The sequence below is a fragment of the Lipomyces arxii genome (genome assembly GCF_038497795.1).
Source record: "Lipomyces arxii strain Phaff 12-163 unplaced genomic scaffold V1512scaffold_26, whole genome shotgun sequence".
Classification (NCBI taxonomy): Eukaryota; Fungi; Ascomycota; class Lipomycetes; order Lipomycetales; family Lipomycetaceae; genus Lipomyces; species Lipomyces arxii.
In genome coordinates this window covers 52,559-78,257 of record NW_027117725.1, presented here as the reverse complement: position 1 = coordinate 78,257, position 25,699 = coordinate 52,559, and the positions used below count along the sequence as shown (strand labels likewise).

Below are 25,699 nucleotides of genomic sequence, written 5' to 3'. Positions count from 1 at the left end.
TTGCCAGCAACCGTGGTTATCTTCAGCACAGATACATCATTCGTCATCGCCACCGAAGACTCTCGCCTGACTGACACCTCATCATACACTCTGAACAGCACAAGTTCGTCATGGTTTTCGCCACGAACTGTCAGCACTATAAGCAAACCATCACCACTGATATTGACAACTGGGCGTTGGAACCAAGGCTGAGATTTATCTTGTGAACGAATACTTGTTTCGGTCACTATCCGGCCAGAATTCATGTCAACTACTTTGACTAAATCGCAAAATACTGCTAGCATGTGACCTGATGACGGAAGCACCTGTGCTGCCAAAATTTCGCTAGCAAGTATGTTTGAAGCTTGAAAGTCGGGATGGGTAGAGAGATCATCCAGAGCTGAAAAGGCCTCGTTTGTAACGAGGATTTGAGATTGCCATGGGTATGTCAGTATTACAAACACATTTCCCCTGTATAACTCATGAGTGAGCACAAAGATGTCTGTAACTCTAGATACATATTAAACATTTCAGATTCATTCAGTACTGAATACACGTACCCTAGACATCGAGGACCGCTAGCTACTACGTGTCCTTCAACGCCATGCCTAAATTGTGTGATTGCACCACAATCACGAAATCCGGCCGCAATAAACAATCGATCACGAAGCGGATTTGTAGTGTGCACAACACAACTGTCAAAACACGGAGCCCAAATCTGCAGTTCATCGCTGTTTTGAAACGTCTCACTTTCATGTTTTCGAGCATCGAACATGACCTGTCGCATTGATTAGCTTGAAGTTTCAACAATTTTCCGAATCCGTCACAACTTACCGAGAAGCTGCCACCCGATTTGATATCCCCGCCAGCAATAACTAAATCAGGCTGTGAAGACGATTGGCATTCAATGACTACAAATCCAGGTCCGATATCGCTTTGGATTTGAGCATAGTCTATCCAGACGGTTTTTCCATTAGAGTCGAGCCCGACAAGATAGATGTCCCCCGAATCAAATGCCAAGTAGAAATAGTCATGCAGACAAAGTGACGTCAGACGCGACTGGTCTAAACGTTGTGGATAATAAGACGCTACTGGCAACGCATTTGACACTCGAAAAAGTTAGATGGTGCAAAATATTGCTTGCATCAAACAAACATACATGATGCTGGATATCGAAAGTGGTGGTCCCATACGTAACCAGAAACACCGTCACTAGCTTGTGTCCAGTATATAGAATCGCTCTAGGTCCTGTTAAACTAGTTCCAAAGCTTGTTGAATTTTATACCGTCACAAGAGCAATACTGTTTTGATACCTCACTGGTACCATGTCCATTGGGGTCATCAGCTTATTTAGATTAAGCCATGAGAGAGTTTTACCACTCGGTTGCGGTATTAAACAATTCAGCACTGTATCTTGTAGCGGATCTTGCATGTTCCATTGGTATATATTAATTCTAGGTTGGCGTAGCTCGCTATACGTATCAGCACAGATTGAACCCAAGTATGGAAAGCATAAAACATACTCGACGTAAAAAACTGCAAACGCGACCAAATCGTTTTTCGAGTTGTCAGTGTACAAGAACTTGGTGTGCAAAATGATACCTTCGACCTCTCCCCAGCACAAATTCGGGACAGACCGTTCGCCTTCAGGCCCGGGCTTGCTCAATGAAACTACTCGAAACATGTTCTGGTAAGAGCTCACCACAAGAGCTCGTCCTCTGCATCAAGCTTTAGCACACAGTCTTCTTTAAATGACTAGATATTATAATTACAGTGGATCAATGTCAACGCTTTTCCCCAATGCTTTGATCCGTGCTGCTGGATCTTCGTCGGATATACTGTCGTCGTCCATATCATCAGAATCAAACCCGTCTGCGTACTCCTCCATTTCATAATCTTCGAATTCCTCCCGGCTTTGTCCAAAAATGTGCTTTAGCTTTGTGCCGGCAGCGTGGTTTGATTTCAGACAGGTGGTAACAATAAACTGCGTAGCCTCAAAGGTTGCAAAAAGCAGATTTCTGTCTTGGGTAATCAGCACTAACGTATCTGTGTCTGAAGCTTGAGATCCGTATTTGAGATCTGCGTCTGCAGACAAACTCAAGTCTCGCGCCCTGTTGTACTCAATTGGTAGCACTACTTTGCAGGGAAGTACCGCCGACGACAAGATCTTGCCAAACAGATCAGTTTTGTGTATAACTTTAAGCTCGTATTCGTTAGTGACCGGATCATGGTACAATTGATCTAGTTCTATTGACGATTGCTACACGACATTAGCACGTGTGTTTATAGCTCAAAGCACACACTACCTTCACAAAAAGTATGCCAGTTTGTCCTGGGCTAAATCGAAACAGACTAATTGACTGTACTACCGGCGAATGAACTATTGAACGACTCAAGAGCCCAAACGGTTCAGTGTCAAGCCCATCTTGCGTTGCGTCCATGTTGGCCACTGTTTGCTTATTGGTACTCGTAGCTACCGATTGCATATTTGGTTGGCATTGAGGTCGAATGCAACGCCAGAACCAGCACTAGAATACTAGAATCAACTAATCTTACGTGGATGTGGAACTGAAAGAGCTCTTGCCAGCACAATAGTAGTAACGGTCGCGTAAATATGTCCAACCAAAATGACAGGACAGATTAAGCTTTACCGGCTCCGTCATCGAACAACCTTAAAACTGTTCGTTACGTCTGTGCTCTCAGACAGAGGATCCGAACACTTTTGATCTTCAGGTGTATATGGTAGATAAGTATACGCCGTATTGGTCGTGTTCATGCAGCTAATACGTAAATTTTTTGCGGTATGAACGGCGACCCAAATTTCCGTGACCAAGTAACTGAGTCTGCAGAAGTACTTGAGCGCAACGCATTGACTTCGACATTGTACGATAATTCAATGCTGGTAACTTACTTTGTTATTAATGTCAAACCAGAAACTCGTTTCTTGTGTATGGAAAAGCAGCACATGCAAACCTCACACGGCCCCGATTTAAAGCATTTTATAGTTTAAGTCCAGCTCATCAGGGTTTGCTGCAGCCATCCTACACCGAACATCTTGACCAGATCGACAAGGCCATCGATAGCAACGCGTCTTTTTTGCGTCTCGTTGCTCAGTATGGTGCGAACGAGTTTGAAGCACCGCAAGATATGCGCGAGTGGGAAGGTGCGACTGCGTTTCAGGTCGACCAGACCCGAAGCACAATTAAGCAGATTTACAGAGACTGGAGCTCTGAAGCAGCGAGCGAGAGAGATATTTGTTATGGCCGAGTGATTCGCGCGCTAAACAACATATACGACCCTGGAAACAGGTAGGTCTGGCGAACAAATTTGTGAATTTCAAACTAAGTTCGTGATTTTAGAGCAAGTACGAAAGTTTTGATCCCGGGTGCAGGACTGGGACGGTTAGCATATGATGTTGCATGCGAAGGTAGAGACAGTTGTGATTGTGTTGTTAGTGGTGACCGAATGGTTTAGGTTATGTATCACAAGGTAACGAGTTTTCGTACCATATGCTCATAGTTTCCAACTTTATTTTGAATTTGTGAGTGTTTACTTGACTTTTGATGAATTTGCTCACGTTTTCAAGAACTACAAAAGTTGATGAATTTGCTATTTATCCATTCATACATACATTCTCGCACACATCTACTGCGAGTAACCAGGTCCGCCAAGTAACAATCCCAGACAGGTGTCCGTCTACATCCGGGTCTGAAACTGGAGGCAACTTTTCCTTCACAGCGGGTTCATTTACTGATATTTACGGACGACCAGATGCCGGCCCAGAAGACAAATGGGACGCAATCTTGACTGTATTTTTTCTCGACACTGCCCACAACGTGCTCGATTATATCGACGTTATTCGCCGAACGTTGAAAGACGTCAGTTCTAGTGACGAGGATGTATACTGGATCAATTTCGGACCGCTGCTGTACCATTTCGAAGACGAGCAGAACTTAAGCGATATAGGTGGAGCCGCGAATCAAGACAAGCTCAGCATTGAATTGCCGTTGGATATACTCGTGTCAATGGTCGAACGGTGCGGGTTTTCAGTCGAAGTGCTGGAAACCGGGATCACGTCTACCTATGCGGCAGATGAAAAGGCGATGGGAAAATGGGTGTTTGAGTCCGTTTTTTGGGTGGCTCGCAAGTTGCCTGCAGTTGCGTAATTTATCTGCTACTCTCTGCTGGATAGGAGAAGTGGGAAAATTCGGAGTTCGGTTACACGTATTTTGATTGTCCTGTTTCAGCGAAACTGCATTAGAATCAATCATCAGACCTCATTGAACGAAATCAAAAATTGGACAGAAACCTGAAATGCCACTGTATTGTTGCTTACTGTCGTAAATTAACCACCATAAGTTTAACGATGCTGGTATTTCGCATTATAATTTAAGATAAGAAGACATATTCGTTATCTGATCAAAGTTGATTATCTTGATCAAAATCATTATCTTCTCCTTGACTTCTAAAGACAATCTGACAAGCTTAAATAATGGGTACAGTACCACTAACGTTGTCTCAAAGTCAAGCCGCATAAAGCCCTAACCGGATGGGTAGCGTATTTGACATGTACGATTGGATGTTACGACAACCAACAAAAAAAAAAATTAAGAACATTTAAACATTAAGGTAAGTTATATGCGCGTAGAGAAACAAAACAACACAAAGAACCGGCTTAGACCGAATCGACTTCCTTTGAATTCACGACTGCTGACGAAGGAGCGGCTGGCTCGACTGGTTTCTTCTTGGAAATAAACGGAATGTATCCCTTCTTTTCCTTGAAAAGCATGAGGGTAACTATGACAATAACGCAGATCCAAAAAAGGTTGTACATGAGAACGCTGCCGTAAGTTGCTGAGTTTTGCCATCCTGATTTTGTTAGCACGTATGTAGCTTAGAAAATACCTAAGACATACCAAAAAGAGCCTGGAATATCATCCAGCCGCCATCAAGTTCTGGATTGCAGCAGTTCACATGCCAGACTGACTGACGAATATCGTACGAGCCAGGTCCGGATCCAGTTTCGGCGGCATCACCACCAATGGCTCTAGCCCAGACGTACATCTCAAAGTACCAAACCGCACGAGACATAATACCAGCAGCAACAAGATACAAGAAACATGTTGAAACGATTAAAAAGACCTGAATCTTCATGTAGTTTCCTCCCTTGTAAATGAAGTAACCGATGAGCACGCCACAGAGAATACCACAAATGACAGGCAGAGGAAACGCTCTAGCAGGAGAGGACAAAGAAACACCACCAGTGAACACGATAGCTTCAATACCTTCACGGAGAACGGTAATGAAAGGCAAGATGGCCATGGCATACTTTCGGGTGAATCGTCCAAACCAACCTTTGCCAAAAGTGAGCTTGCCTTCGCTCTTCTCCATAGCCTTCGCAATCTTGACACGCCATTTATCTTTCATCTTGTTGATTCTGAGCAGCGCAAGTCCCATGGCAGAAATAATTATACCGGCAATGAGACAGAATACACCTTCCCAGATGTCTTCAGACGAGCCCCAGACATCACGCCCGAGACCGTACCATGCACCGATAAAGGCACCACCAAGAATTAAACAAATCAACAGTCCCGCAGCCGAGCCTATCCATACTTGCCGTACTAGTTTTTTATACACTACTGGGTCTTGTGAGGACTTTCCAATACCTTGCTTGAGGAACGCGAGCAAGACGGAGATGATAATTGAAGCTTCGAGTGTCTCTCGAAAGAGACTGTAACAAGTGTCAATATACAAGATGTGCAATTATCAATTCAAATACATACATAAAAAAGACGGCAACGTTGAAAATGTAAGCCATTGTGAATTAGGTGGAGGGATGTCAGGAAGTGAAAAGTGGTAAGACGGCCCACATTTAACAAAATGCGCCCTCCAGCAAGCCAATTCTAGACTCTGCATCTTGCAAAACACAAAAGCTTATGCGCGAGTGAGTCTTCAGCATGTATAATTTTGTATTGGAAAGCATGTCTAAATTACAAGTCAAGATGGAAGACTGGGCATAATTTCCGACCCGGCATTCAAAGTCACTTGCATATAGGTAGCAGGACTGGGTCAGACTAATCTTGAATAAAACACTTTCTTGGCTTTTCTGGGCAAAAGTACTTAAATACTGGTGAGATCCTAAGTGCCGAAGTAATGAAGTAGACATACGATGTCGGAAAAGTTAGTCGGATGATGGTGTGGAAGAATGCAAGATCTAAATTAACGGCATGCTGAAGTCATAGTGGACAGAGTAAATGCTAGAAAGTACAATGACGAGACACTCCGTAATGATATGATAACACTTGAGCAACTATTGTACATGCCCAAAATAACGATGAATACTTTTGATCTGATAACTTTGCAGCCGATAACTGTTGGAGGACCTGTAAAAGTTGAATAGAGTTAGCTGATCTTCAATTTACCCTAACCCGCAATCTTCAAATATTGACTCTAGAGTAAGCCGCATAAGGCTGCATAAAGAAAGGAGAATTACAATTTCTTCAATCTACCATACAAGAGACAATTAATCATTAAGACATATTAAATTATTATTACATTGGTATTCCCAAATGATAAACACTAAAACAAAAAAAAAAACGAGCTAGAACAGGGTTACATAACCTCCTTCGTTTCCGGGATGGAAACCTCTTCCAACTCGGCAGCGATCTTAGCACGTCTGGCCTCAGCCTTTGCGACCCGCCTTGCTTGCTGCTTAGCCTCAAACTTAGCAAGGAAAGGATAGTGACCACGATTCTCCTTGAAGAGCATCAGAACAATGGCAACCATCAACGCAACCCAGTAAAGGTTGTATGAGATGACAGAACCGTAAGTAGCAGAGTTCTCCCAGCCTGATTTTATTAGTATCATCACGACAAAGAGATAAAGTACCGCTTACCGAACAAGGCGTTGAAAATCATCCAACCACCGTCAATTTCACCGTTGCAGCAGTTGACGTGCCAAACAGATTTGCGGATATCGTACGAACCGGGACCAGAACCGGTCTCAGCGGCATCACCACCTGTGAGGTTCACCCATTCGTGCATCTCCAAGTACCAAACTGACTTTGAAAACAATCCGGAGCCGACGAGGTAAAGGAAACAAGTAGCAATAATCAAGAAATACTGGATTCTGACAAAGTTACCACCCTTATACATGAAGAATCCGACAGCAATACCAGCAAGGAGACCGCAAATGACAGGGAGAGGGAAAGCCTTCGCAGGAGAAGAAAGGGAGACACCACCGACGAAAACAATAGCTTCGACACCTTCACGAAGGACAGTAATGAAGGGCAAAATACCCATAGCGTACTTTCTGCTGAAACGTCCAAACCAACCTTTTCCTCTACGGTTACGCTCTTCCATGGCAGCGGCAATTTTAACACGCCATTTCTCCTTCATCTTGTTGAGACGGAGCATAGCAAGACCCATGATTGTGATAATGATAGTTGCAATAATAGAAAAGATACCTTCCCAGATATCTTCTGAGTTACCCCAGATATCACGACCAAGACCGTACCAAGCACCAATGAAGGCACCACCGACAATCAAACAGATGATGAAACCAAGAGCCGAACCAACCCAGACATGCTTAACCAATTGCTTGTATAGCTTAGGATCGCTATCAGATTTACCAACACCTTGCTTAATGAAAGCAAGCAAGACTGAGATAATAATTGACGCCTCGAGGGTTTCTCGAAAGACACTTGTTAATTGTTCAGCAATTGCGATCAGCCTAAAAACTCAAAATAATAAACTTACATAAAGAAAATAGAAACTTCAAACACGTTGTTTGCCATTTTGAAGTACGATTAAGACAGAGACCCGGGTCGCGGGTTTGGTATAGGTAAAAGGAGAAGAAGTAGTACTTGGCGACAAGGAAATGTGAAAACAAGGCCAAGAGAGACGATATATGAGGATTTTTGAGAGCGTGAGATGGCCGAACAGTCTAGAGGGCGACAAAGCGAAAGAGCCGCACATTAACACCATCCAAGACCATCGAGACCTCAAACGAATATATTTTTGGTTTAAAGTTCCATTTCGTATACACATAATAAAGTTTGTAACTAGTTTCCCGATTGCGGAGTAGTTTGATAGAGAAAGTCTTTGGGAGTGAGACACCAAGAGCTGAATTGGGATAAGGCGCTAGTCCGGTCTCGGTAGCAACCGGAGGTACCAAAAGGTACACTAGATTTGAAAACGAGGTACGTTTTAATCACACCGATGGGTTTAAATTAAGTACAGTTTTTATCAGATTAAACTAACCTGGTTTTAAACTTTTTTTATTTTTTTTTTTATTTTGTGTTTAAAGTGAATTTCCGTCTCACGCCATAGTAAAAATAGTCAAAGTAATAATTGTGAACAAGTAAAGACGTGGCTGTTTAGCTTATGAGTAAGTAAGTTTAAGTCAAAAGAAAACCCTTAATTTAGGAAGATTGGCTTCGATTTGATGTGTGTGATTTACGCTGGTCTGGACATTTGTTTTGACGTGAGCTAGCCGTCTGGACGCTCGTCTATTGCAAGTTTATCGCAGGTCTGTTCGGTGCCTGAGATGGACGTCAGGGCTTAGGTAATCCAAGACTTGTCCGATTATTCTCATACGATTTCCAGTCCAGACTTTGACGAATGCATAACCAAAAACAAGACTGACCACGCGTGATATCTTGAAACATAAAAACTAATAGAGCATGCGACATACAAAGGACCTTAAACTCAACCAAGAGAAAGAAAGTAGCAAAATCAGTTGACTGTAAACAACCCTAATCTTGATTATCTGCTCGATCTTATCCGATTTCACCCGACACACTTTATTTAGATCAAAGAACTTGCAATAAACTTTAAATGAAGACTGGGCTAGGGTGGAAAACACCGATTTGTAAACAAAACATGAACAAATTTTTGTATATACAAAGAAATAATGAGAGTAAGTTCAAATCTATGTTCTTTGATTTTCGCGTGTCATTTCTCACCCGAAAAATGAAATTATAATTTCAACACGATTGCAAAAGCAGAAGAATACTCTGTTAACTGAACAAAATGGAAGCGAAGCGGAACTTACAATACAGAGCGCGCAGTATTACATAATTATATAAAGAATCTATTGCAGCAAATCAGAATAGCCAAAGGTATAAAGGTAAACAATAGACACATAATGCGGATGGCATATCCACATTCCACAATAAACGCCTTTCGCACTGGACAGAAATATCCTGTTTTGGAACTAAATAAACATTAAAAACGCTGAGTAGAATTGTAAATACCAAGAAATTCTTATAATTTCCGCTATAATTTCTTATTAATGCCAATTTCACCTCACGAACTCTTATGGCTGGACCTAAGAGAGTGCAAGTGTATAGCCGTATGTCATTACAAGCTTGACTGTGTTGAATCAAACTAAGTGATTAGTTTGAGCAATTGGATATTTAATAATAAAGAGAATACTGCTATTACATGTAATCAATCTTATATACTTCCAACTACTACTACATTCTTCAATACTGCCGCTTCCAATGAGGCGCTTTCAACTATTTGACCAAGACGTCACTTGGTTTCCTTTACTACTTTAATTCTCATTCTTTAAATTGAGAATAAACTTGAATTTGACAATCAAAATGAATCATCATCATCATTATCTTTTTATAATATAACAATCGCTTTTGTCCGAACAATAGTATCTACAAAATAAAGTATATGGACTATGCTCATTAACGTTCTCGACCGATCTTTGAGTCTAGACTGTTCCGGCATACTAAATTTTATCTGATTGAGCGGCGCCACAATTTGTACCTCGTACCGATGTCTAGGTACCATCCCGTACCGTCTAGCCTGATTTTTTGTGTTTTTTCTAAAATGCGTTTTTGACATTTAAGAGCATAAACGTGGAAAATGCATTTCTATTTTACCTTTTCGTAGACATCGGTCTCGACCAAGAAAACCTTCAAAGCTCAAGCCAGACTTCATTCTAACAAGCCCGCCTAATACTTTCAAGCCTCTCTCTCTCTCTCTGTGTGTCTGTCAGTGAGCGAGTGAGCGAGTGCGTGAGTGCGTGTGCGTGCGTGTTTATGCGTGAGCGTGTTCGCTGGGTGGTTTACGTCAAAATTCATCCGACGGGTCCAGCCTTTTTTAGGTCGTCCAATTCTTCTTCTTCATCTACCGCCCCTCACCCATTTTCTTCTCTTCCTCTTTCACACTCTTATTCTTCTCCATCCTCGTCTTTATTATACCCCCTCCTTCTCTCCTTCATATCTCCCACTCTCTAAACAAACAATGCGCGTCTTGTCCTTAGCAGCTTCTTTAGCTGCATCGGCTTCGCTCGCACTGGCCGCGACTGTTTATCACGACTTCTCAATCGAATGGGTGACTGCAAATCCAGATGGCGCATTTGAGCGCAATCTCATCGGTGTTAATGGTCAGTGGCCACCACCACCTATCGAGTGTAACATCCATGATCGTGTCATCATCAATGTCACAAACAACCTCGGAAATGAACCAACTTCCCTTCATTTCCACGGTATCTTCCAGAACGGAACTACAGCGATGGATGGTCCAGTTGAGGTCACTCAGTGTCCAATTCCAGTTGGAAGCAGCTTCGTCTATAACTTCACTGTCGACCAGCCAGGAACTTACTGGTATCACTCTCATTACACTGCTCAATATCCTGACGGTCTTCGTGCTCCTTTCATTGTTCACGATCCGGAAGATCCTCAGAGAGGCAACTACGATGAGGATCTTTACTTGACTGTCTCTGATTACTATCATGACGGTGCTCCATGGCTTACTGAACACAAGTTCTTGACTGTCATTAACCCTACTGGTTCAGAACCTATTCCTGGTATGCTTAAATTTTAGCATTCTTAGTTCACGCTAATGATAATATCTAGATGCCGCTCTTATCAATGATACCCAGAACCTGAAATGGAGCGTCAGGCCAAACACTACGTACAAGATTCGTATTGTCAACGTCGGCGCGTTGGTCTCTCAATACATCTGGTTTGAAGGACATGATTTCCAGATTGTCGAAATTGACGGTGTCTACGTCGAACCCGCTACTGCGTCTATGCTCTACATCACTGTTGCTCAGCGATACACCATTCTTCTCACCACGAAGAACAGCACTGACACTAACTTCCCTATGATGGCTTCATTTGACACTGATATGTTGGATACCGTCCCTGACACTCTTAACTACAACGCTACTGGTTGGTTGACTTACGATGAATCAGGTGATTTCCCAGATGCCGCAGTCATCTACGACTTTGATTTTTACGATGATTTCAACCTTGTCCCAGTTGAGAGGATGGAGCCATGGGAACCTGATTATTCCATCACTTTAACTGTCGTTATGCAAAACTTGGGCGACGGTGTCAACTATGCTTTCTTCAACGACTTGACCTACACTGCTCCTAAGGTTCCTACCCTTATGACTGTCATGTCGTCCGGTAACATGTCGACTGATGCTGCCGTCTACGGAACAAACACTCACACCTACGTTTTGGAACACAACCAGGTTGTTGAAATTGTGTTGAACAACGCCGACCCAGGTAAGCATCCTTTCCATTTGCACGGTCACGTTTTCCAAGTCATCGAGCGTTCAGAAGCTGCTCCTGATGACAACACCTTCCTTGTCTATGATGCGGATAATCCAGGAACTGTGAACCAGTACCCAATGCGTCGTGACACTGTGTACGTTCGTCCTCAAGGTTACTTCGTTATCAGATTCAGATCCGACAACCCAGGTGTTTGGTTCTTCCATTGCCATATCGAGTGGCATTTGGAGCAAGGTCTTGCTCTTGTCCTTGTTGAGGCTCCTCTTCTCATCCAGGAGAGGCAGGTCATTCCTGAAGACCACTATGCTGCCTGCCGTGCCGGTGGATACGCATACGAAGGTAACGCGGCCGCAAACACTGTCAATCTTTTGGACCTGACTGGTGAGCCTCTTCAGCAGAAGCCATTGCCTAACGGTTTCACTGCTCGTGGTATTGTCGCGATGGTGTTTTCTTGCGTGTCTGCGTTCCTCGGAATGGGTTTCATTGCCTACTATGGTATGTCGGAGCTCAAGACGACCGAGCGTGAAGTCGCGGAGATCGTTGGTGAGCCTTATGATGACAGTGGTGAGTCGAAGTAGGCTTACTCCTTGCCGCAAATGTCATTGTATGATTTGATGTATTGTGTGTTTTTCATCCTTTTCTTTTTATAGCGCGTCATAATTTTGGTAACATACTGGATCATAAATGGATTCCATTCTAAACTTTTAATTTTTTTTTTTTGACTTGTGCTAAGACTCAAGTATTGTTCTACTAATTAATAACATCTCCTCGTGAGAAACCCAGAAGGATAACTCCTGATTTGGTTGCCTAATCTCAAATTTATATACATATTATATTATCATTAATCAATTTGTAGTTTCTTTGAAGTTATACACCAGTAGTAAGTAACCTTGTCTGTTAAAGCACGAATTTGAGAGATCTACGCTGCATCGTTTAATAGTCCACAATTCAAAAAAATCACTATTTGATTTTCTCTAAATAAAAAAACATTCTTCGCGCCTGACAAATTACAGACTAAAACAAAAACATAAATGCGGTGTCAGCAACGACTAAAACTAGTAACTATGAGACACAGTTTTTATATAAAACTTATCCGTAAAACAAATGCAAAAACACTTTTGCTTGTCTGCTAAAAAAAACAGAACGACGACATACAGTCTGGAAGATCCAGTATACAAACCGCGCGTCTGCACTCCGACTTTCTTTTGTAAACTACGACAGGTTTGACCCGCACTAGAAGTAAGTCTAAACTCGCGGGGTTTTCCAAAACTTGCTAATCAGCTACCACGCTGACGCAAAAAAAAAATTATGCTTCAACAGCACCTGGTCTTTGACGTTTTTGATCGGATTCCTGAATTATTAGCGCCCCCGGCTCAAAAAGTCTAAGAGAGCAACTAACTGTGCTAAAATTGCCCTCAGACTTTTCGACCCGGCGCGCAATTCTGTTTAGCATATCATACACAACTAACCCACGACCCACGACGACGTGTGACCGTCGACTCGTGGATTTGTATCAAGTACATACCTCTGCATTGGCTATCCGTCGTTTAACCTTCTTTTGCTTGACCGGCCGGACCTCTCCTTCTCCAAACACATAATCAGGTAGATTGAAACTAATCACAGTCAGGAACAACCGTCAAAACCGAAGAAAATCATACTTTCGAACGTTGCGAACGCATATGCAATTAACGTCTTCGTTGAAATCTGGCCAGCTACGACACATCTCGTAAAACTCTTTGCACGGCCATTGTATGTCCAGTTGTTTGTTGTTCGCTATAAGATGTCAGATATCAAGCAAGACGCAGAATATAAAAAAAAAATAGAAACAGAGGCACACGCCATCATACGATCTAAATTTATTTCAAGTCCAATGAAAAACGCGGTCGTGTAAACAACCAGCTTCTTGGCTTTATCGTCGGTCCCGGCCGTCTCGACTTTATCCATTGCTTCACCCTTCGCGCCTTCTTCCTCAATCTTTGCGCTTTGTACTAGATCCGCCTCTTTTGTTGTCGCCGCCTGTAACTGTTCGCCGTCCGCTATCCTTCGCGCCTCTTCTTCATCAGAACAGTAATGCACTTGATCAAACTCCTTGACATAGGGATGAGCAAGCTCTATGCTATCAATCCACTCCAATTTTTGCACAAACAAACGCAGTTTACTCTCCACCAACCCAGACCACTTGAGCTGCTGCTCAGCAGTTCCTTTTGATGAAGCATAAATTGCCAGGTAATATTTGTACTTGTGGAAAAACTCATGTTTCGTAAACAATTCCCCCCAAGGCAACTTTCCAAGCATGATCTCGTCCATCAGCCCCGCACCCCGCTTGAGCTCAGACATGATGACCTTCTGAGTCGACGCCGAAATGTTGTGGGTAGCACACATAGAAGGATATGCTGGTGTGATGATTGGCATTCGATGTGCCCTGTCCTGCGGATACACTTTTGGGTTCCAGACACGTACCTGCAACGGTCCATCTTCAATCGGTTTTAACATAACCGGTTGTGGCCAACTCCATTTAGTAAGGATGTTGAAAAATTTGCTTACAATCGTAGCCGAGATTGCATTCGGGTACAGCTGACAGATGCGCGCAACCAACATGGCCCACGCAACACCACCTGGAAAGCCCATGACGTTGGAATAAATCGCACGTCGCTGAGCCCACAACTTAATTGCTCGTAACGCGTGTTTAAACACAATCGTCTTCGGAACCAGGTTTAGAATCTCGTCAGTTACTCGAGTACCATTCAGAGCGCGCAGATCTTTTTCATCAAGGTTTCGCAACAAGTTTTTGTCTTCGAGCGTCAATGACAACGGAACTCGAGGAATATCAAGCCGGGCACAGATCAGATCGACAGAAATACCAGAAAACTTAATTTTGATGATTGGCACAAAAGCGTCAGGAATAGCAGCAATCTCATCCAGCTCCGGTCGTTGACGCAGCAGTCTCTGAAACACGTCAAAGAAATCGTCACGAGTAACATGTTTAGGCATAACAACCAGCGTATCAATATCAGATCCAGGGCCGTAAACTCCTAACCGGTACGAACCGAACGTGAAGATCTTGCCCCCGGCGTCCCGTGCCATGCCTTCGGACATGTTCTTGTTCAAACTCACTGTCCGCACAAAGTTTTCAGTCAACGATTGCAAAATCCGCAAAACCTCAACTCTGTTGAATAATTTAGCGATAAACGTAGGTATAAAAAAATCAGAACTCAAACCTTTTTTGCGACTCCGAGTCAGACTCGAATGATCCCTGTCTTTTCAGCTCATCAATCAACTTCTCATTCATGCCCATTTCTGACTCCGTTGGCGAAGCAGTGGAAATTGGAGGCGTAACGCCATATGTCTCTGTCGGTACACTGATCAGTTAGTATAATTCTTATAGTCATTCCCTGCTAATGACTTCTGCTAACAGAGGATGCCGCCACCTGTATGGATGGATAAGTAACGTACCTATTCATTCTCAAAGCAACAACAACAATTACTTCTCATGGACTTGATACCAATAAGCCAATAGTCACAAGTATTTGCAAACTCAGTGCAATATGCAATGTGGGACACTTTTGTATTGAAGAGGCAAAGAGCCGTCTCAAGCATATGACTGGTTACCCGGCTTTGTAACATACTGTACTACCCTAATTTATATTCACCATACTCTTTGAAGTGCAAAACAGCGATTAATGAATGATGATATTTACAACATTCTATGTACACAACACCTAAAAACTCCTTCTAGCGCGTGGCAAAACTCATGCCCAAAACAGCATTCCATTTCAATATCGTACACCAATGTAAACATTAAAGACCGCCATCTTCATCTTCAGACTCCACTTTCTCAGCATCAATATTGTTTCCTGCCAAAAGTGGATGATCGGTAGGTCGTCTCGGCCATTTCTTTGCTCGTTCTATATTTGACTCTGGATATATCCATTCCAAAAACCGGAGCAGTAGTAAGTCGATTACGACACACATGACAAACAACTTTCCTGCCCAAATGCCACAGCCGTAATACCGTTTCAGTCGATCAATGATTGGCTCATTGTCAATTTTGGCAACAATATTATACACGGCTTCCGTTCGGCGCGCAACATCGTGCCAGCCGTACATGGTTTTGACTTGCTCGTGGAATTTGGATGTGTCGACCGTCTTCGACTCGATTCGCTTGATGGCCTCTAAAGTCGACGCAGTCAGCGAATCTTCAGATGGCGAAGAGAAAATTGTCATGTGTGACGGCAGCACTTCAGGAATACCACCGACTTTAGTCGTCACAACAAGAAGACCACACGACGCCGCCTCAACCAATACAGTACCAAAAGCTTCAGTCAGTGTCGGGTGTAAGTAAATGTGTCCCTTAACCATCACGTCTCGGACGTCTTCGTGGCGAACACTTCCAACAAGCTCAACACGCTCTTGTAATTGGAACTTTTCTCGCATTTGCTCAAGATCGATTTCTCGAGGCCCGCTGCCAGCAATAATAAACCGAACAGATTCATGCATTCGGCAGATGTTAGGAATGATTGCAGTAAGTAAATCAGCACCTTTGTTTGGATACAACCTTGAGATCACTACAATTGTAACTGCATGCAGTTAGTGAGCTTTTCTTCGTACGATAAGCGTTCTACATACTCCGTGTTGGAGAAGCTTTGGAAGGATCTGGCCGAAAGTTGGACGCAACAACAGCATTCGGAATTACACTGACAGTCACGGGGTCTAAAGAAGCTCTCAGCACGGTATTTTCTTTACTAAATAAGAGTCAGAAATCTGCATTTGTTCAATAATCTAAGTTGCACAAACCATGTATGAGATACGCAAATGACATGTCCGATGTCACTGAGCGTGAATTTGAGCAGTTTGTTTCCAAGGATACTACCGGGATCTGCAAATCCAAATAACGAATGATCCGTAAACACCGTTTGCAGCCCCATTGTACGGCTGTGCAAAATTGCTTCATGGCATAAACTACTTAAACTGCCATGACCATGTACGATTTCGATTTCTTCTCTAATTAAAATGTTGCGCAAAATTGGGAACCCCGAAAAAACAGACGGAAACGTGGCTTCCCGATATAAAACGTAAAACGGCACATAGTACACTTTCAAGCCGTGAGTTAAGTATCTCACACCGACTCGCTCGCCATGATGATGCGTTATGATGATAACAGAATGTCCAAGTGAGGTCAGTTTCTATCAATTACTTGTTAACATCATTTAATATCGTTCAAACTTATATACTTACTGATGAAAGCTGATAAATGTGTGACTCCACTCCACCTGGGGATGGGTAGAAAAAGTCAGAGACCATACTATGTTTATGTTAATACGTATGATAGAAGCGCGTAGACAGGACATACGCAATATTATACGGCATGACTTAATAAATCACAATACACACAGATACATTAATTGCACACCCGCAAACAGTCACGTTTATAAACCTTCTGTGTCTAGTCAAGTCAATTCTTCACCGACTTCGGTATATTTCGCTTGTGGATAGCGATGGTGCGGCTCTCAGCGTAGGTAATCAATGATTCAAAGAAAGCACGACACATTCGCATTCAAACCAAAGCACAAGAAGGAATTAAACATATATTATATAGTACGATATAGTCTGTCTATGTTAAAACAGTGGAATAAATTTATGTGTATACTGCTTATATAACCATCTAAACGCCGCAAAATCCATGTAACCAAACAATTCAATGCAAATCTTCGTCATATATATACTATTCCTCCCACAGGACTATTTGGTAAGGTCAATATCAAAGCTAGATCCACATCTAACATGACTATTCAGTTTTGATCGACAATAACAAACTATCAGTACACTTACCCACAGCTGGAGCTCGCTCTTGGATTATCAATAATCTTGAATTGGCTGCCAATAAGTTCGGTAGTGTAGTCAACTGTAGAGTCCTTGAGAATACCTAATGACATTTCGTCCATGACCACTTTGGCACCATCCAGATCAAACAGACTAAATCAAAGAATCAGCAATGTCTTTTGAATGTAATTTTCTGCTCATTGCTTAACTTACATATCTTCGTCAGGATTGTATTCCTCTTTCAAGCCCATAAGATACTGGAACCCGTGGCAGCCACCACTTTCAACAGTGACTCGTAGAAGAAGATTTGGGTTGCTGTCTTGTTCCTTGATATTGTTCAATTTCTAAAGAGCTTTTAATGCCATACTCCAATCAGCAATGGCTCTTGACTTACAGCAGCAGCCCTTGGAGTTATATACACAAACATGGTATTGCCCTCTTCATCCTTCTTCTCATTTGTAATGCTAGGAACTTTTGGAGCATGATCTTCGACGGCGTTTGGGATAAATTTGTGACTAATACTAGGTCTAGTCGCATCTAGACTGATAAATCTGGTTATTTGCACCTGTGCGGGGTTGCAACTGCGCTTAGTTGCACTTAAGAGTACTGGCAATGCGTTAAAGCCTGACTTTCTGGCTGTGGAAAACCGCAAGCTCTCGCCTGTTGAGAAAGACCGAGGAGATAAAGTCGTAAATCTCCTGCAAAATAATCGTGCCAAACTCATTTTGAATTGTTTTTGTAGAGTGAAATTGGAAAGAGTTGCTTTCGCGAAAGACAACGAACGAATCGGAACTACGGTGATGTATGTAAGCAACATTCGTTGTCAGCGAATGAAGGGTTTGGTGTTGCAAAAATGAGCCCACGACGCGCTGCGACGCGTAAATCCATATCTACGACAATTTCTTAGATGACAATAAAAAATGTCAGCCAAGAAACGTCAATTGACTGATGTCGATCGGACTCTAATCCAAGCCTTCATTACAAATCGTCAATATGATATCAATCAATTAAAGAGTGCATTGTCCGACATTTTGACTGTATCCAGTATGCTTACAAGATATATATGGTATCATACAATAGCTGACTGCTAGATAAACTTGCACAAGGTAACGGCAATTCAGTGACTGTAGCTGCCAACGACATCACGGTAGACCAAATTGAGGACTACATCGGTGTCGCCAATTCTGCACTCTATGAGCTAGATCTTGAAATCCGTGCTGCACGTGATGACGATGGCGTTTTATCATGGAAACTGGTATGCTGTGATGTAATTGGAATTATGCTTGGGCATTGTTGACATGCTGCAAATAGGAAACTTTGTTTCTCCTTCCGGTATAGTACTCAGTATGTGAGAGACTTGATAATTTCCTGTACAGTATGCAATTTGGATTTTTGGCGTTTGGTGTTCAGCTATTTCCTGCATGTAACTGGTGAGTACGGCAAAGTATTATTGTTAAATACACTTCTATGTTCCAATATATACACCCATTACGTGGTAGTGTCGTCTAAGATATCATCGTCGTTCAAAAACAAATCAACTTCATCCACAACGTCCCACACGATGTCTTCTGCTATCTGTTCATCGTATCGCTCACACATGGGCCTGACCCTCTTTGAAATCTTTATAGACGGACTTGCATCAGGTTCTAAATCTCTAGGAAAATGGTCAAATTCTGGTCCAAAGTTGAACTGAGCAATACCACCGTTATATACACTAATGGATGGATAATAACCCAGCGCGCCATCATCTGTCACTCGTGCTCCAAGATTGGACAGTGGTACACTGTGTGGTGGCAGAAACGGTAGTAGATGGTCAAATGGTATCCCAACAAACTTCCCGTTCTTGAACACTCGTATCTCTGAGTCCGCAAGCCCTTTTTTACGAAGACTTCGTTCACGAGTGATAACGTCATCAAACGAGCTTTGGTTCAACATATCCTGAAATTCTTTTTCTGGGACACACTCAAACTGTTCAAAATACAGCTGACCCTTGTATTTAATTGGAATTCTGTCTCGAACGACATTTGACACAATTTCAGGCTGAGTGTCTGACGACTTTGCCATTGATTTCCTTTCTGACTCAATCGCAGACATCTGCTTCTTAATCGAGGGCAGAGATATAAAAAATCCAATGACGTCTCCAGCTTCAAAAGGCTCGCCCATAAAGTCTGCAGGCCGCGATATATGCATCTTCTGCCCAGTCACATCCCGTATACCGTAACCGTAAGCATCAAACCCTACTGGCGTTTCTAAAGAAGCTACATTGCACGTTAAGACCGTCCTTGTACTCACAAATGACATTCATACCCTCGCGTCTGGTCCATCCAGCTCGCACATTACCATCTCCAGCTGATCGATTTCCCTTTAGCACTCGACATTCCCAGTACCATTTCCCTTCTCGCACAAACACATTAGCTCGGACACTTCTAAAACCTTTCTCTGTAGAGACAATTGTCGATGTCTCGCGGTCAACCATGATGTGCATGCTCATGTCTTCGTAGTTGGCTCGCGGACCATACGGTGGAATCTCTATTTGCCGATACTTCAGTATAGATAAGTCTGTCGCTGGTTCACACGGCAAATAACGAAATCCTCGACGATTAAATGGATGATCGTCTGTAAAGTAAAGTTCTGGCGTATTTAATGTCGAGATGGTTGAAGCTGTTGAAGGGAGCAAAAACAATGGCAGCCGGGGATTTGCAAGTGCATCTCCGAAATCTGGCAGTCTGATTCTTAAAGGCGACAAGTAAGTTGAATCTCTTTTCACTTTTGATTTGGGCCGTGGTTTTTTCTGTTTTTCTCTGTCGCCTGAGTGCGGTGTGCCTGCTGCTGATGTAGACGGCGAATTTCTGCTTGAATCTTTCAAGGACGACTTCTTTGCATTTTTGATCTTTCTTGCTTTCAAGGGTTCATCTGATGGTGTTGTACGTTTCAAATCATTATTCGCGTAAGCCGGAGACTCACGAGTAGAACTTGTAGCCAACTGAGCTTCCATGCTGTGAGCTTCAAGCGCTGCAGTAGCTGGCGAGTTACTGCTTGCCATTGGCGCATCTTGCGATAGCACTGTTGCTTGTCCATTAATATTCATACCCGATTCATTGTCTATAAACTGAGCATTTTCACTGCCAAAAATGTGACGTTCCTTTGACAGATCAAGCTCCTCCGTTCTATCACTATCGCTTTCAGGAGTCTTTTGATCTGAAACTGACTGTTGCGTAATCTCCATTGCTTTGTATATTAGATTTTATAAAATCACACTAAACCAGCTTTTCAGTAAAGGCGTTTACTGTACTACTAAGCAGTGTATGGTCAATTTCGGGGTCAAATACTTCAGAGCTCGGTGCGAGGAATCCACCAAAGAGCGTATTCAGGGAGCACTAATATTTGAGCCGCACTCTCATCATCAAACTTTAAATTATTTTACAGATTGCGTGTTCAAAGTATTTTCATAATTCACAAATATTGTAGGCAATAAACGCGTTCTTGCGTGGGAAAGAAAGCATAATGTCAGAGACTTTAGGGAAAAGAAAAAGGTTAAAAAGTAAGGTCAAGGCAGATCAGAGCGAAACGGGGAAACATGCCTCGACGTTAGAGAAGTACAGAGCTGTGGTTTCGCAGCAAAGTCAGAATACTAGTGCTTCTGAAGGGAATACGGTCACTGAAGGAAATTATAAGAATGGGAATGATGCGGAAAGTACGGATGTAACAGGACTTGTTCCTTTGCCGCAACCCTCTTTTAAGAAACAGATCAAAAGTGCAGTCAAGGATAGTTGGATGGTGGATCCCATCTACGTGAAGCCTACGGTACAGAAGTCCTTCAACGCATTTGGTCTGTCAAGTAGAATGATAAAGAATCTTGCACAAGAAGGATTTATAAACTCGTTTGCGGTACAGTCTTATGTCATTCCAATGATCATGACGGATGCGAATGACTTGAGTCCGGATGTGAAGGGTTCGATTTTAGTGAATGCGGCAACCGGAAGTGGGAAGACGTTGGCGTACGGTATACCTATAGTAGAAGTGAGCGTTACCCAATGAATAATTAACACGGTTTACTAATCGTCACTGCAGGCTCTTTCGAACCGCATAGTACCTAGAATTCGCGCGGTTGTGATTCTGCCAACAAAGCCTTTAGTTCAACAAGTTCGGGCTGTACTAGAGACATTAGCTCGTGGGACTAGCTTACGAACAATGGCTTTGAGAAGCGATCGCCCTCTTGCTGAAGAGCAGACTTCTCTGTATGTGAGATTCTGATTATGTGGATGCGGTGCTGATGTCACTAGATCTAATTTGATTCCTGACATTGTTATTACTACTCCTGGTCGACTGGTAGATCATGTCAGATTAACGCCGTCATTTGATTTGCAGAGTCTACGATACATAGTCATAGACGAGGCAGATAGGCTACTAAATCAATCGTTTCAAGAATGGGTTAGCGTTCTGTTAGGTTCAATTTATAAGACTTCACATGCAATGGATACACAGAACCTACTAGCAAATCGGTGGTCAGTTGATCCGCAGTATCTCATTTTCTCAGCTACTCTTACAAAAGACGCTGGAAAATGGGCAGATTTAAAATTAAGGCGTCCAAGAATTATTATAGTAGGGGAGAAACCGAAAGACAACGGTGCAACACAGGAAGAGTTTGCGGTTCCTTTTACACTAACTGTGAGGAACATACTAGATTGAGTTAAGCAAGAGCTAACGATGAATAGGAATACATTGTGTCAATTCCTGAAGCTTCCATGAAGCCTCTGCTGTTATTAAATCTGCTTTTGACCGAGTCAATACAGAAGCAATGCATTATTTTCACTCGCTCAAATGAGACTGCAGCAAGACTGGCTAAGCTGTTGGCTATATTAGATGACAGCGGACCGACAGAAAGCAGGGCAGGGTTTCGCATTGGGTTGGCAACCGGGGAAATTGATCAGACACTGCGTAAGAAGGCACTCCGAGAATTTGCTGCTGGAGACGCCGACATGTAAGGGATAAATGCATTTGCTTAAAGGAAATGTGTTGACGTTTTGTCTAGAATTATATGTACCGATATCATTGCCCGAGGCATGGACATCGAGTCAATCCAGCATGTTATCAACTACGACATTCCACTGAGCGCTCGTGAGTATGTTCATCGGGTTGGACGAACTGCGCGGGCAGGCAAGGCAGGCTCTGCTTGGTCGCTCGTGTCACGACCAGAAGCGAAATGGTTCAAACAGATGGCGAAGACAATTAAGCGAAGCAAAGAACAAAAACTGATCAAAAAATCGATTGAGATTTGGGAGGGTCAGGAAGAACAGTATGAATCCGCTTTGAGCGTTCTTGAACGGCAAGTAAAAGGATTATAGACGAAACCAGAATAGATAGCAACCCTAATGTGCAATAAGTTGGTCTGATGCAAATTGTCAAAAGTAGTTCTGTTGCCTTTCTATATAGCAAACAAGTGTAGTAATACTACAAGGTTTAATTCGATGGCTACCTTTCAGAGATGAGAAAACGACTAGTTACCATTTCAATTTGTTGTTGCAAAATAACTGTTACACGGGTATATATTATACAAAGATTATAAAGCGCATTAGAATACCTATGCAACTGGCGTGCGAATAATTAATGCTTTACTTGTTGACCAATTACACTAAACTGTGCGTTAATGTTATCTTCTAGATAAACGTTGCATTTATTTGATTACGCATAGTAAATTTAAGACTGACTGTACGCCATGTTACGCGGCTCCCGGGATTCTTTGCTGAATGATTTCAGAACTGTAGTCAAGGGAAAAAGCAAAATTTGGCCAAGAGTTTAGAATTTAATAAAGCTAGTACTTCACATGCTATTTCAATGTAAAAAAATGATATAAACTGTAGTCACTTTTGGTATGGGCTTCATGATTTCAAAGTTCCAAACCCCACAGGAACTCCTAAATGGTATAAGTATTCGGAGTTGGATGATGCATTTGGTACTCAAGGGCGGGGTCAAGGCGGCAGCTATACAACTCAGAAAGCCGATCGGCGCGTAATTTGTAATAAATAATAGTGTGAAAGACGGTAAGTCCGATATAGCCAGGACTAATCATGTATTGGCTGTGGACGGAATGGAGGGACGGAGAAAGTGTCTGGTAGTTGACGAAGGCGTCCAGTATAGCGCAGGGAGCTGAGAATATGCAACATTCAGCCTTGACCACAGAGCCCCCAGACTAAAAGCAAAGTCCTTGTCAACAGTGGTAAAGTTGTCTGCAAAAATCAAGAAGTTTCAGTCGAAATAAGAAGCTGAGTGAACAATTTTTGCCATTGCGGAAATTGATTCGCTTTCAACAGACTGAGAATTGCGCTAGAAAAGCTGCTGTAAATCTGTTCATCTTTGCCATGGCGTATAGACAATGGCTGTGACAAAAAAATAAATAAAAGTTGTCTACTCTGAAAACGGCAAGCCCACGGCCTTGGTTGAGGATGAAGATTGAGTCGACAGAAACTTTCGAGCTATGTAACGCTGACCTAACCATGTTTTTCAACAATCTATGTACACCGCCGCGATGCTGTAATGCGGGCGCAATGTAGCATCTAAAGTTTTCTTTTACCTAAATTTACTGCAGATTTTTTTGCTGCATTTTAAAGACTTGCAATCTTGAAATTTGTGCTGAGATTTCATCTTTTTTTGTAGATCGCTTTGTTCGTACGCTGCGTGCGTACGCCAACTGGAACCACACTAGGGTTGGGGTTGGATTTCTCGCTCACCACATGTGCGTCGGTAGCCTGTACGGTTGAGAGAGATAGTCCATGAAAGCGAGTAGCACGACAATTAACACCGTGTGCATAGTAGTCAGTTGAGGACACGGTGATGATGGGTAAGATGGGCAATGTTGTCAGTTGTCTGACCAAACAACACAATACGCCGGCTTTACCTTTGTACTAACATCCAATTTCTTCTAATATGTTCAACTAGTTGAAAATCCTTTTAAAACTGTTTAAGTTGCAAATTAGAACTGCTAAGACAGATGCTTGATTGAAACCAGTAGTCCAGAATCTGAGTTTTTCTTGCCGGTCGAGTTCGTACGAACTTAAGTACAGTTGGTTGCATTGCTAGTAGAGCAGTCTATAAATACATGAAACAGAATACAGTAAAATTACAGTCATAACAGAGCAGAGTATAAAAATTTACAAGAAGAAAAGAAACAGCAAATAGTGAACAGAATGTAACTACTGGTACCAAGCGGCATGCAGCTCGTTGCAATCAGCAACAGTCATGTTCGATTTTCCAATTATGTCAGAAATGGCAATGCCAGCGTCGACCGTGTACATTGTGTTATCATGCTCCAGCATGATTCCATTGATGTTCGACGTTCGCCATGCTTTAATCTGACTGTAAATATCCTCCTTGCTTCTCGATTTGTCGTTCAGCCGCCAATCATTAGTATCTAAATCCCAGACAGCAACAGTTAACCCTAGTCGTCCAGCAATAGCCCGCACTCGGTTGTCAACACCGCCAAACGGGGGGCGAAAGTACTTAGGTACCACGCCAGCAGTCGCGTTCATGGCCCAGATAGACCATAAAAGCTGCGCAACAACCTCCTCGTTTGTCAGACTGGGTAAGTGTTTGTGACTATACGTATGCGTGGCTAGCAAATGCCCTTCGCTATGCATGGCTCGAAACACGCTCGGATAGACAACGACTTGGATGCCAAGAACAAAAAAAGTGACTTTTTGTTGAACATGACGAAGGTAATGTAATAAAGTTGGGGTATCCGGTGTTGGCCCGTCGTCAAATGTTTGTATCAAGTCTATTTGAAAGTAAGCGAATCTGCTATTACTACAAACTTTAGTATTCACCTGAACAATGCCTAATATCTACAGGACCAACGCAATGCCTAAACTATTTAGCTAATGCATAAGTATGTCACTAGTCGTACACATACTTGCAATCAAACGAGCAAACACTGTAAGGTACTGCCTCGCATATTGATTGATCTAATAAAATCAGAGACTTCCCCCAGATTCATATGCATAAAGCTCACCATATCTAAGACTATCCGGTATACCCGTAAAATTAAAATTCATACCCTTAACGTATGGCGCGTCAAGGCCAGGCCATTTATGCATGCCTGTGATGTCCGCTAGCCAGACCGGAAACGGCTCTTGGGCCCAAAACACTTGTTTGTTTACTTGTCCAAATTTAACCGGTGTGCCTATTGCCGTAGACATCGTACACCATGTGAGTGCTCCAATAACTGCCCTAAATACTTTCATCTTGTATAGTTGTCCACCAACCAATCAGTTACACAATAGCTAGAAATCGCATCGCATTGTGTTCAGAACCTGGCTGGTCAGTTTCCAGCCGCATTGCGGGTTAGGCTTAATTAGAGTTTTC

The 25,699-nt window shown here is 42.6% G+C and overlaps 11 protein-coding genes across 11 annotated transcripts; 3 read left to right on the top strand and 8 right to left on the bottom strand.

The window, feature by feature from the left end:
* Window positions 1–1,747: 1,747 nt before the first annotated feature.
* Window positions 1,748–2,420, bottom strand: V1512DRAFT_212533 (uncharacterized protein; the record flags this gene model as incomplete). Its single annotated transcript, XM_066913564.1, has 2 exons — window positions 1,748–2,239; window positions 2,286–2,420. 2 exons carry the CDS (start codon window positions 2,418–2,420, stop codon window positions 1,748–1,750), a joined length of 627 nt encoding a protein of 208 aa, XP_066769479.1.
* A 272-nt stretch (window positions 2,421–2,692) lies between these two features.
* Window positions 2,693–4,503, top strand: V1512DRAFT_278118 (N2227-like protein-domain-containing protein). The gene is made up of 5 exons (XM_066917952.1): window positions 2,693–2,862; window positions 2,913–3,287; window positions 3,339–3,406; window positions 3,454–3,520; window positions 3,566–4,503. The coding sequence occupies exons 1-5, from the start codon at window positions 2,783–2,785 to the stop codon at window positions 4,143–4,145; spliced, it is 1,170 nt and encodes a 389-aa protein (XP_066769478.1). The 5' UTR covers window positions 2,693–2,782; the 3' UTR covers window positions 4,146–4,503.
* A 35-nt stretch (window positions 4,504–4,538) lies between these two features.
* V1512DRAFT_87712 (iron permease FTR1/Fip1/EfeU) lies at window positions 4,539–5,997 on the bottom strand. Its single transcript, XM_066918546.1, has 3 exons — window positions 5,763–5,997; window positions 4,896–5,710; window positions 4,539–4,848 (listed from the first exon to the last, which is right to left on the bottom strand). The coding sequence occupies exons 1-3, from the start codon at window positions 5,795–5,797 to the stop codon at window positions 4,655–4,657; spliced, it is 1,044 nt and encodes a 347-aa protein (XP_066769477.1). The 5' UTR covers window positions 5,798–5,997; the 3' UTR covers window positions 4,539–4,654.
* Window positions 5,998–6,502: 505 nt separating this feature from the next.
* On the bottom strand, window positions 6,503–8,066 carry V1512DRAFT_243461 (iron permease FTR1/Fip1/EfeU). Its single transcript, XM_066914317.1, has 3 exons — window positions 7,737–8,066; window positions 6,875–7,680; window positions 6,503–6,827 (listed from the first exon to the last, which is right to left on the bottom strand). Exons 1-3 carry the CDS (start codon window positions 7,772–7,774, stop codon window positions 6,592–6,594), a joined length of 1,080 nt encoding a protein of 359 aa, XP_066769476.1. The 5' UTR covers window positions 7,775–8,066; the 3' UTR covers window positions 6,503–6,591.
* A 1,771-nt stretch (window positions 8,067–9,837) lies between these two features.
* On the top strand, window positions 9,838–12,387 carry V1512DRAFT_267601 (Cupredoxin). Its single transcript, XM_066917318.1, has 2 exons — window positions 9,838–10,806; window positions 10,856–12,387. The coding sequence occupies exons 1-2, from the start codon at window positions 10,242–10,244 to the stop codon at window positions 12,097–12,099; spliced, it is 1,809 nt and encodes a 602-aa protein (XP_066769475.1). The 5' UTR covers window positions 9,838–10,241; the 3' UTR covers window positions 12,100–12,387.
* Window positions 12,388–12,453: 66 nt separating this feature from the next.
* Window positions 12,454–15,078, bottom strand: V1512DRAFT_267597 (Poly(A) polymerase central domain-containing protein). Its single transcript, XM_066917317.1, has 6 exons — window positions 14,975–15,078; window positions 14,740–14,880; window positions 13,369–14,687; window positions 13,180–13,294; window positions 13,047–13,134; window positions 12,454–12,872 (listed from the first exon to the last, which is right to left on the bottom strand). The coding sequence occupies exons 1-6, from the start codon at window positions 14,980–14,982 to the stop codon at window positions 12,828–12,830; spliced, it is 1,716 nt and encodes a 571-aa protein (XP_066769474.1). The 5' UTR covers window positions 14,983–15,078; the 3' UTR covers window positions 12,454–12,827.
* Window positions 15,079–15,319: 241 nt separating this feature from the next.
* Window positions 15,320–16,888, bottom strand: V1512DRAFT_255141 (uncharacterized protein; the record flags this gene model as incomplete). Its single annotated transcript, XM_066914796.1, has 5 exons — window positions 15,320–16,098; window positions 16,148–16,263; window positions 16,316–16,704; window positions 16,757–16,823; window positions 16,872–16,888. The coding sequence occupies 5 exons, from the start codon at window positions 16,886–16,888 to the stop codon at window positions 15,320–15,322; spliced, it is 1,368 nt and encodes a 455-aa protein (XP_066769473.1).
* Window positions 16,889–17,260: 372 nt separating this feature from the next.
* Window positions 17,261–17,768, bottom strand: V1512DRAFT_272661 (uncharacterized protein; the record flags this gene model as incomplete). Its single annotated transcript, XM_066917695.1, has 4 exons — window positions 17,261–17,297; window positions 17,351–17,494; window positions 17,555–17,685; window positions 17,736–17,768. The coding sequence occupies 4 exons, from the start codon at window positions 17,766–17,768 to the stop codon at window positions 17,261–17,263; spliced, it is 345 nt and encodes a 114-aa protein (XP_066769472.1).
* A 594-nt stretch (window positions 17,769–18,362) lies between these two features.
* Window positions 18,363–20,688, bottom strand: V1512DRAFT_243447 (uncharacterized protein). Its single transcript, XM_066914316.1, has 2 exons — window positions 19,649–20,688; window positions 18,363–19,599 (listed from the first exon to the last, which is right to left on the bottom strand). Exons 1-2 carry the CDS (start codon window positions 20,565–20,567, stop codon window positions 18,830–18,832), a joined length of 1,689 nt encoding a protein of 562 aa, XP_066769471.1. The 5' UTR covers window positions 20,568–20,688; the 3' UTR covers window positions 18,363–18,829.
* A 105-nt stretch (window positions 20,689–20,793) lies between these two features.
* Window positions 20,794–23,166, top strand: V1512DRAFT_278109 (P-loop containing nucleoside triphosphate hydrolase protein). Its single transcript, XM_066917951.1, has 5 exons — window positions 20,794–21,361; window positions 21,413–21,579; window positions 21,625–22,009; window positions 22,057–22,322; window positions 22,374–23,166. Exons 1-5 carry the CDS (start codon window positions 20,846–20,848, stop codon window positions 22,684–22,686), a joined length of 1,647 nt encoding a protein of 548 aa, XP_066769470.1. The 5' UTR covers window positions 20,794–20,845; the 3' UTR covers window positions 22,687–23,166.
* Window positions 23,167–24,228: 1,062 nt separating this feature from the next.
* On the bottom strand, window positions 24,229–25,626 carry V1512DRAFT_267585 (CDA2-like protein). The gene is made up of 4 exons (XM_066917316.1): window positions 25,347–25,626; window positions 25,248–25,299; window positions 25,162–25,199; window positions 24,229–25,112 (listed from the first exon to the last, which is right to left on the bottom strand). Exons 1-4 carry the CDS (start codon window positions 25,576–25,578, stop codon window positions 24,532–24,534), a joined length of 903 nt encoding a protein of 300 aa, XP_066769469.1. The 5' UTR covers window positions 25,579–25,626; the 3' UTR covers window positions 24,229–24,531.
* Window positions 25,627–25,699: the final 73 nt, after the last annotated feature.

Bases quoted from the DNA above. Each gene is read 5' to 3' on its own strand.
- V1512DRAFT_278109 (XM_066917951.1), top strand. From the start codon at position 20,846: ATGTCAGAGACTTTAGGGAAAAGAAAAAGGTTAAAAAGTAAGGTCAAG. The intron at 21,362-21,412 runs GTGAGCGTTACC...TCGTCACTGCAG, and splicing joins ACGGTATACCTATAGTAGAA to GCTCTTTCGAACCGCATAGT. The intron at 21,580-21,624 runs GTATGTGAGATT...TGATGTCACTAG, and splicing joins GCTGAAGAGCAGACTTCTCT to ATCTAATTTGATTCCTGACA.
- V1512DRAFT_87712 (XM_066918546.1), bottom strand. From the start codon at position 5,797: ATGGCTTACATTTTCAACGTTGCCGTCTTTTTTAT. The intron at 5,711-5,762 runs GTATGTATTTGA...CACTTGTTACAG, and splicing joins AACGTTGCCGTCTTTTTTAT to TCTCTTTCGAGAGACACTCG. The intron at 4,849-4,895 runs GTATGTCTTAGG...TAACAAAATCAG, and splicing joins GATATTCCAGGCTCTTTTTG to GATGGCAAAACTCAGCAACT.
- V1512DRAFT_267601 (XM_066917318.1), top strand. From the start codon at position 10,242: ATGCGCGTCTTGTCCTTAGCAGCTTCTTTAGCTGCATCGGCTTCGCTC. The intron at 10,807-10,855 runs GTATGCTTAAAT...GATAATATCTAG, and splicing joins TGGTTCAGAACCTATTCCTG to ATGCCGCTCTTATCAATGAT.
- V1512DRAFT_267597 (XM_066917317.1), bottom strand. The intron at 13,295-13,368 runs GTATGATGGCGT...GACATCTTATAG, and splicing joins ACTTGAAATAAATTTAGATC to CGAACAACAAACAACTGGAC. The intron at 13,135-13,179 runs GTATGATTTTCT...GACTGTGATTAG, and splicing joins TGCGTTCGCAACGTTCGAAA to TTTCAATCTACCTGATTATG.
- V1512DRAFT_243461 (XM_066914317.1), bottom strand. From the start codon at position 7,774: ATGGCAAACAACGTGTTTGAAGTTTCTATTTTCTTTAT. The intron at 7,681-7,736 runs GTAAGTTTATTA...ACAATTAACAAG, and splicing joins GAAGTTTCTATTTTCTTTAT to TGTCTTTCGAGAAACCCTCG. The intron at 6,828-6,874 runs GTAAGCGGTACT...TAATAAAATCAG, and splicing joins GATTTTCAACGCCTTGTTCG to GCTGGGAGAACTCTGCTACT.
- V1512DRAFT_243447 (XM_066914316.1), bottom strand. From the start codon at position 20,567: ATGGAGATTACGCAACAGTCAGTTTCAGATCAAAAGACTCCTGAAAGC. The intron at 19,600-19,648 runs GTATGAATGTCA...CGTGCAATGTAG, and splicing joins TGGATGGACCAGACGCGAGG to CTTCTTTAGAAACGCCAGTA.
- V1512DRAFT_267585 (XM_066917316.1), bottom strand. From the start codon at position 25,578: ATGAAAGTATTTAGGGCAGTTATTGGAGCACTCACATGGTGTACGATG. The intron at 25,300-25,346 runs GTGAGCTTTATG...TGATTTTATTAG, and splicing joins ACCGGATAGTCTTAGATATG to ATCAATCAATATGCGAGGCA. The intron at 25,200-25,247 runs GTATGTGTACGA...TAAATAGTTTAG, and splicing joins GTTTGCTCGTTTGATTGCAA to GCATTGCGTTGGTCCTGTAG.
- V1512DRAFT_278118 (XM_066917952.1), top strand. From the start codon at position 2,783: ATGAACGGCGACCCAAATTTCCGTGACCAAGTAACTGAGTCTGCAGAA. The intron at 3,407-3,453 runs GTAGAGACAGTT...CGAATGGTTTAG, and splicing joins ATATGATGTTGCATGCGAAG to GTTATGTATCACAAGGTAAC. The intron at 3,521-3,565 runs GTGAGTGTTTAC...CACGTTTTCAAG, and splicing joins TCCAACTTTATTTTGAATTT to AACTACAAAAGTTGATGAAT.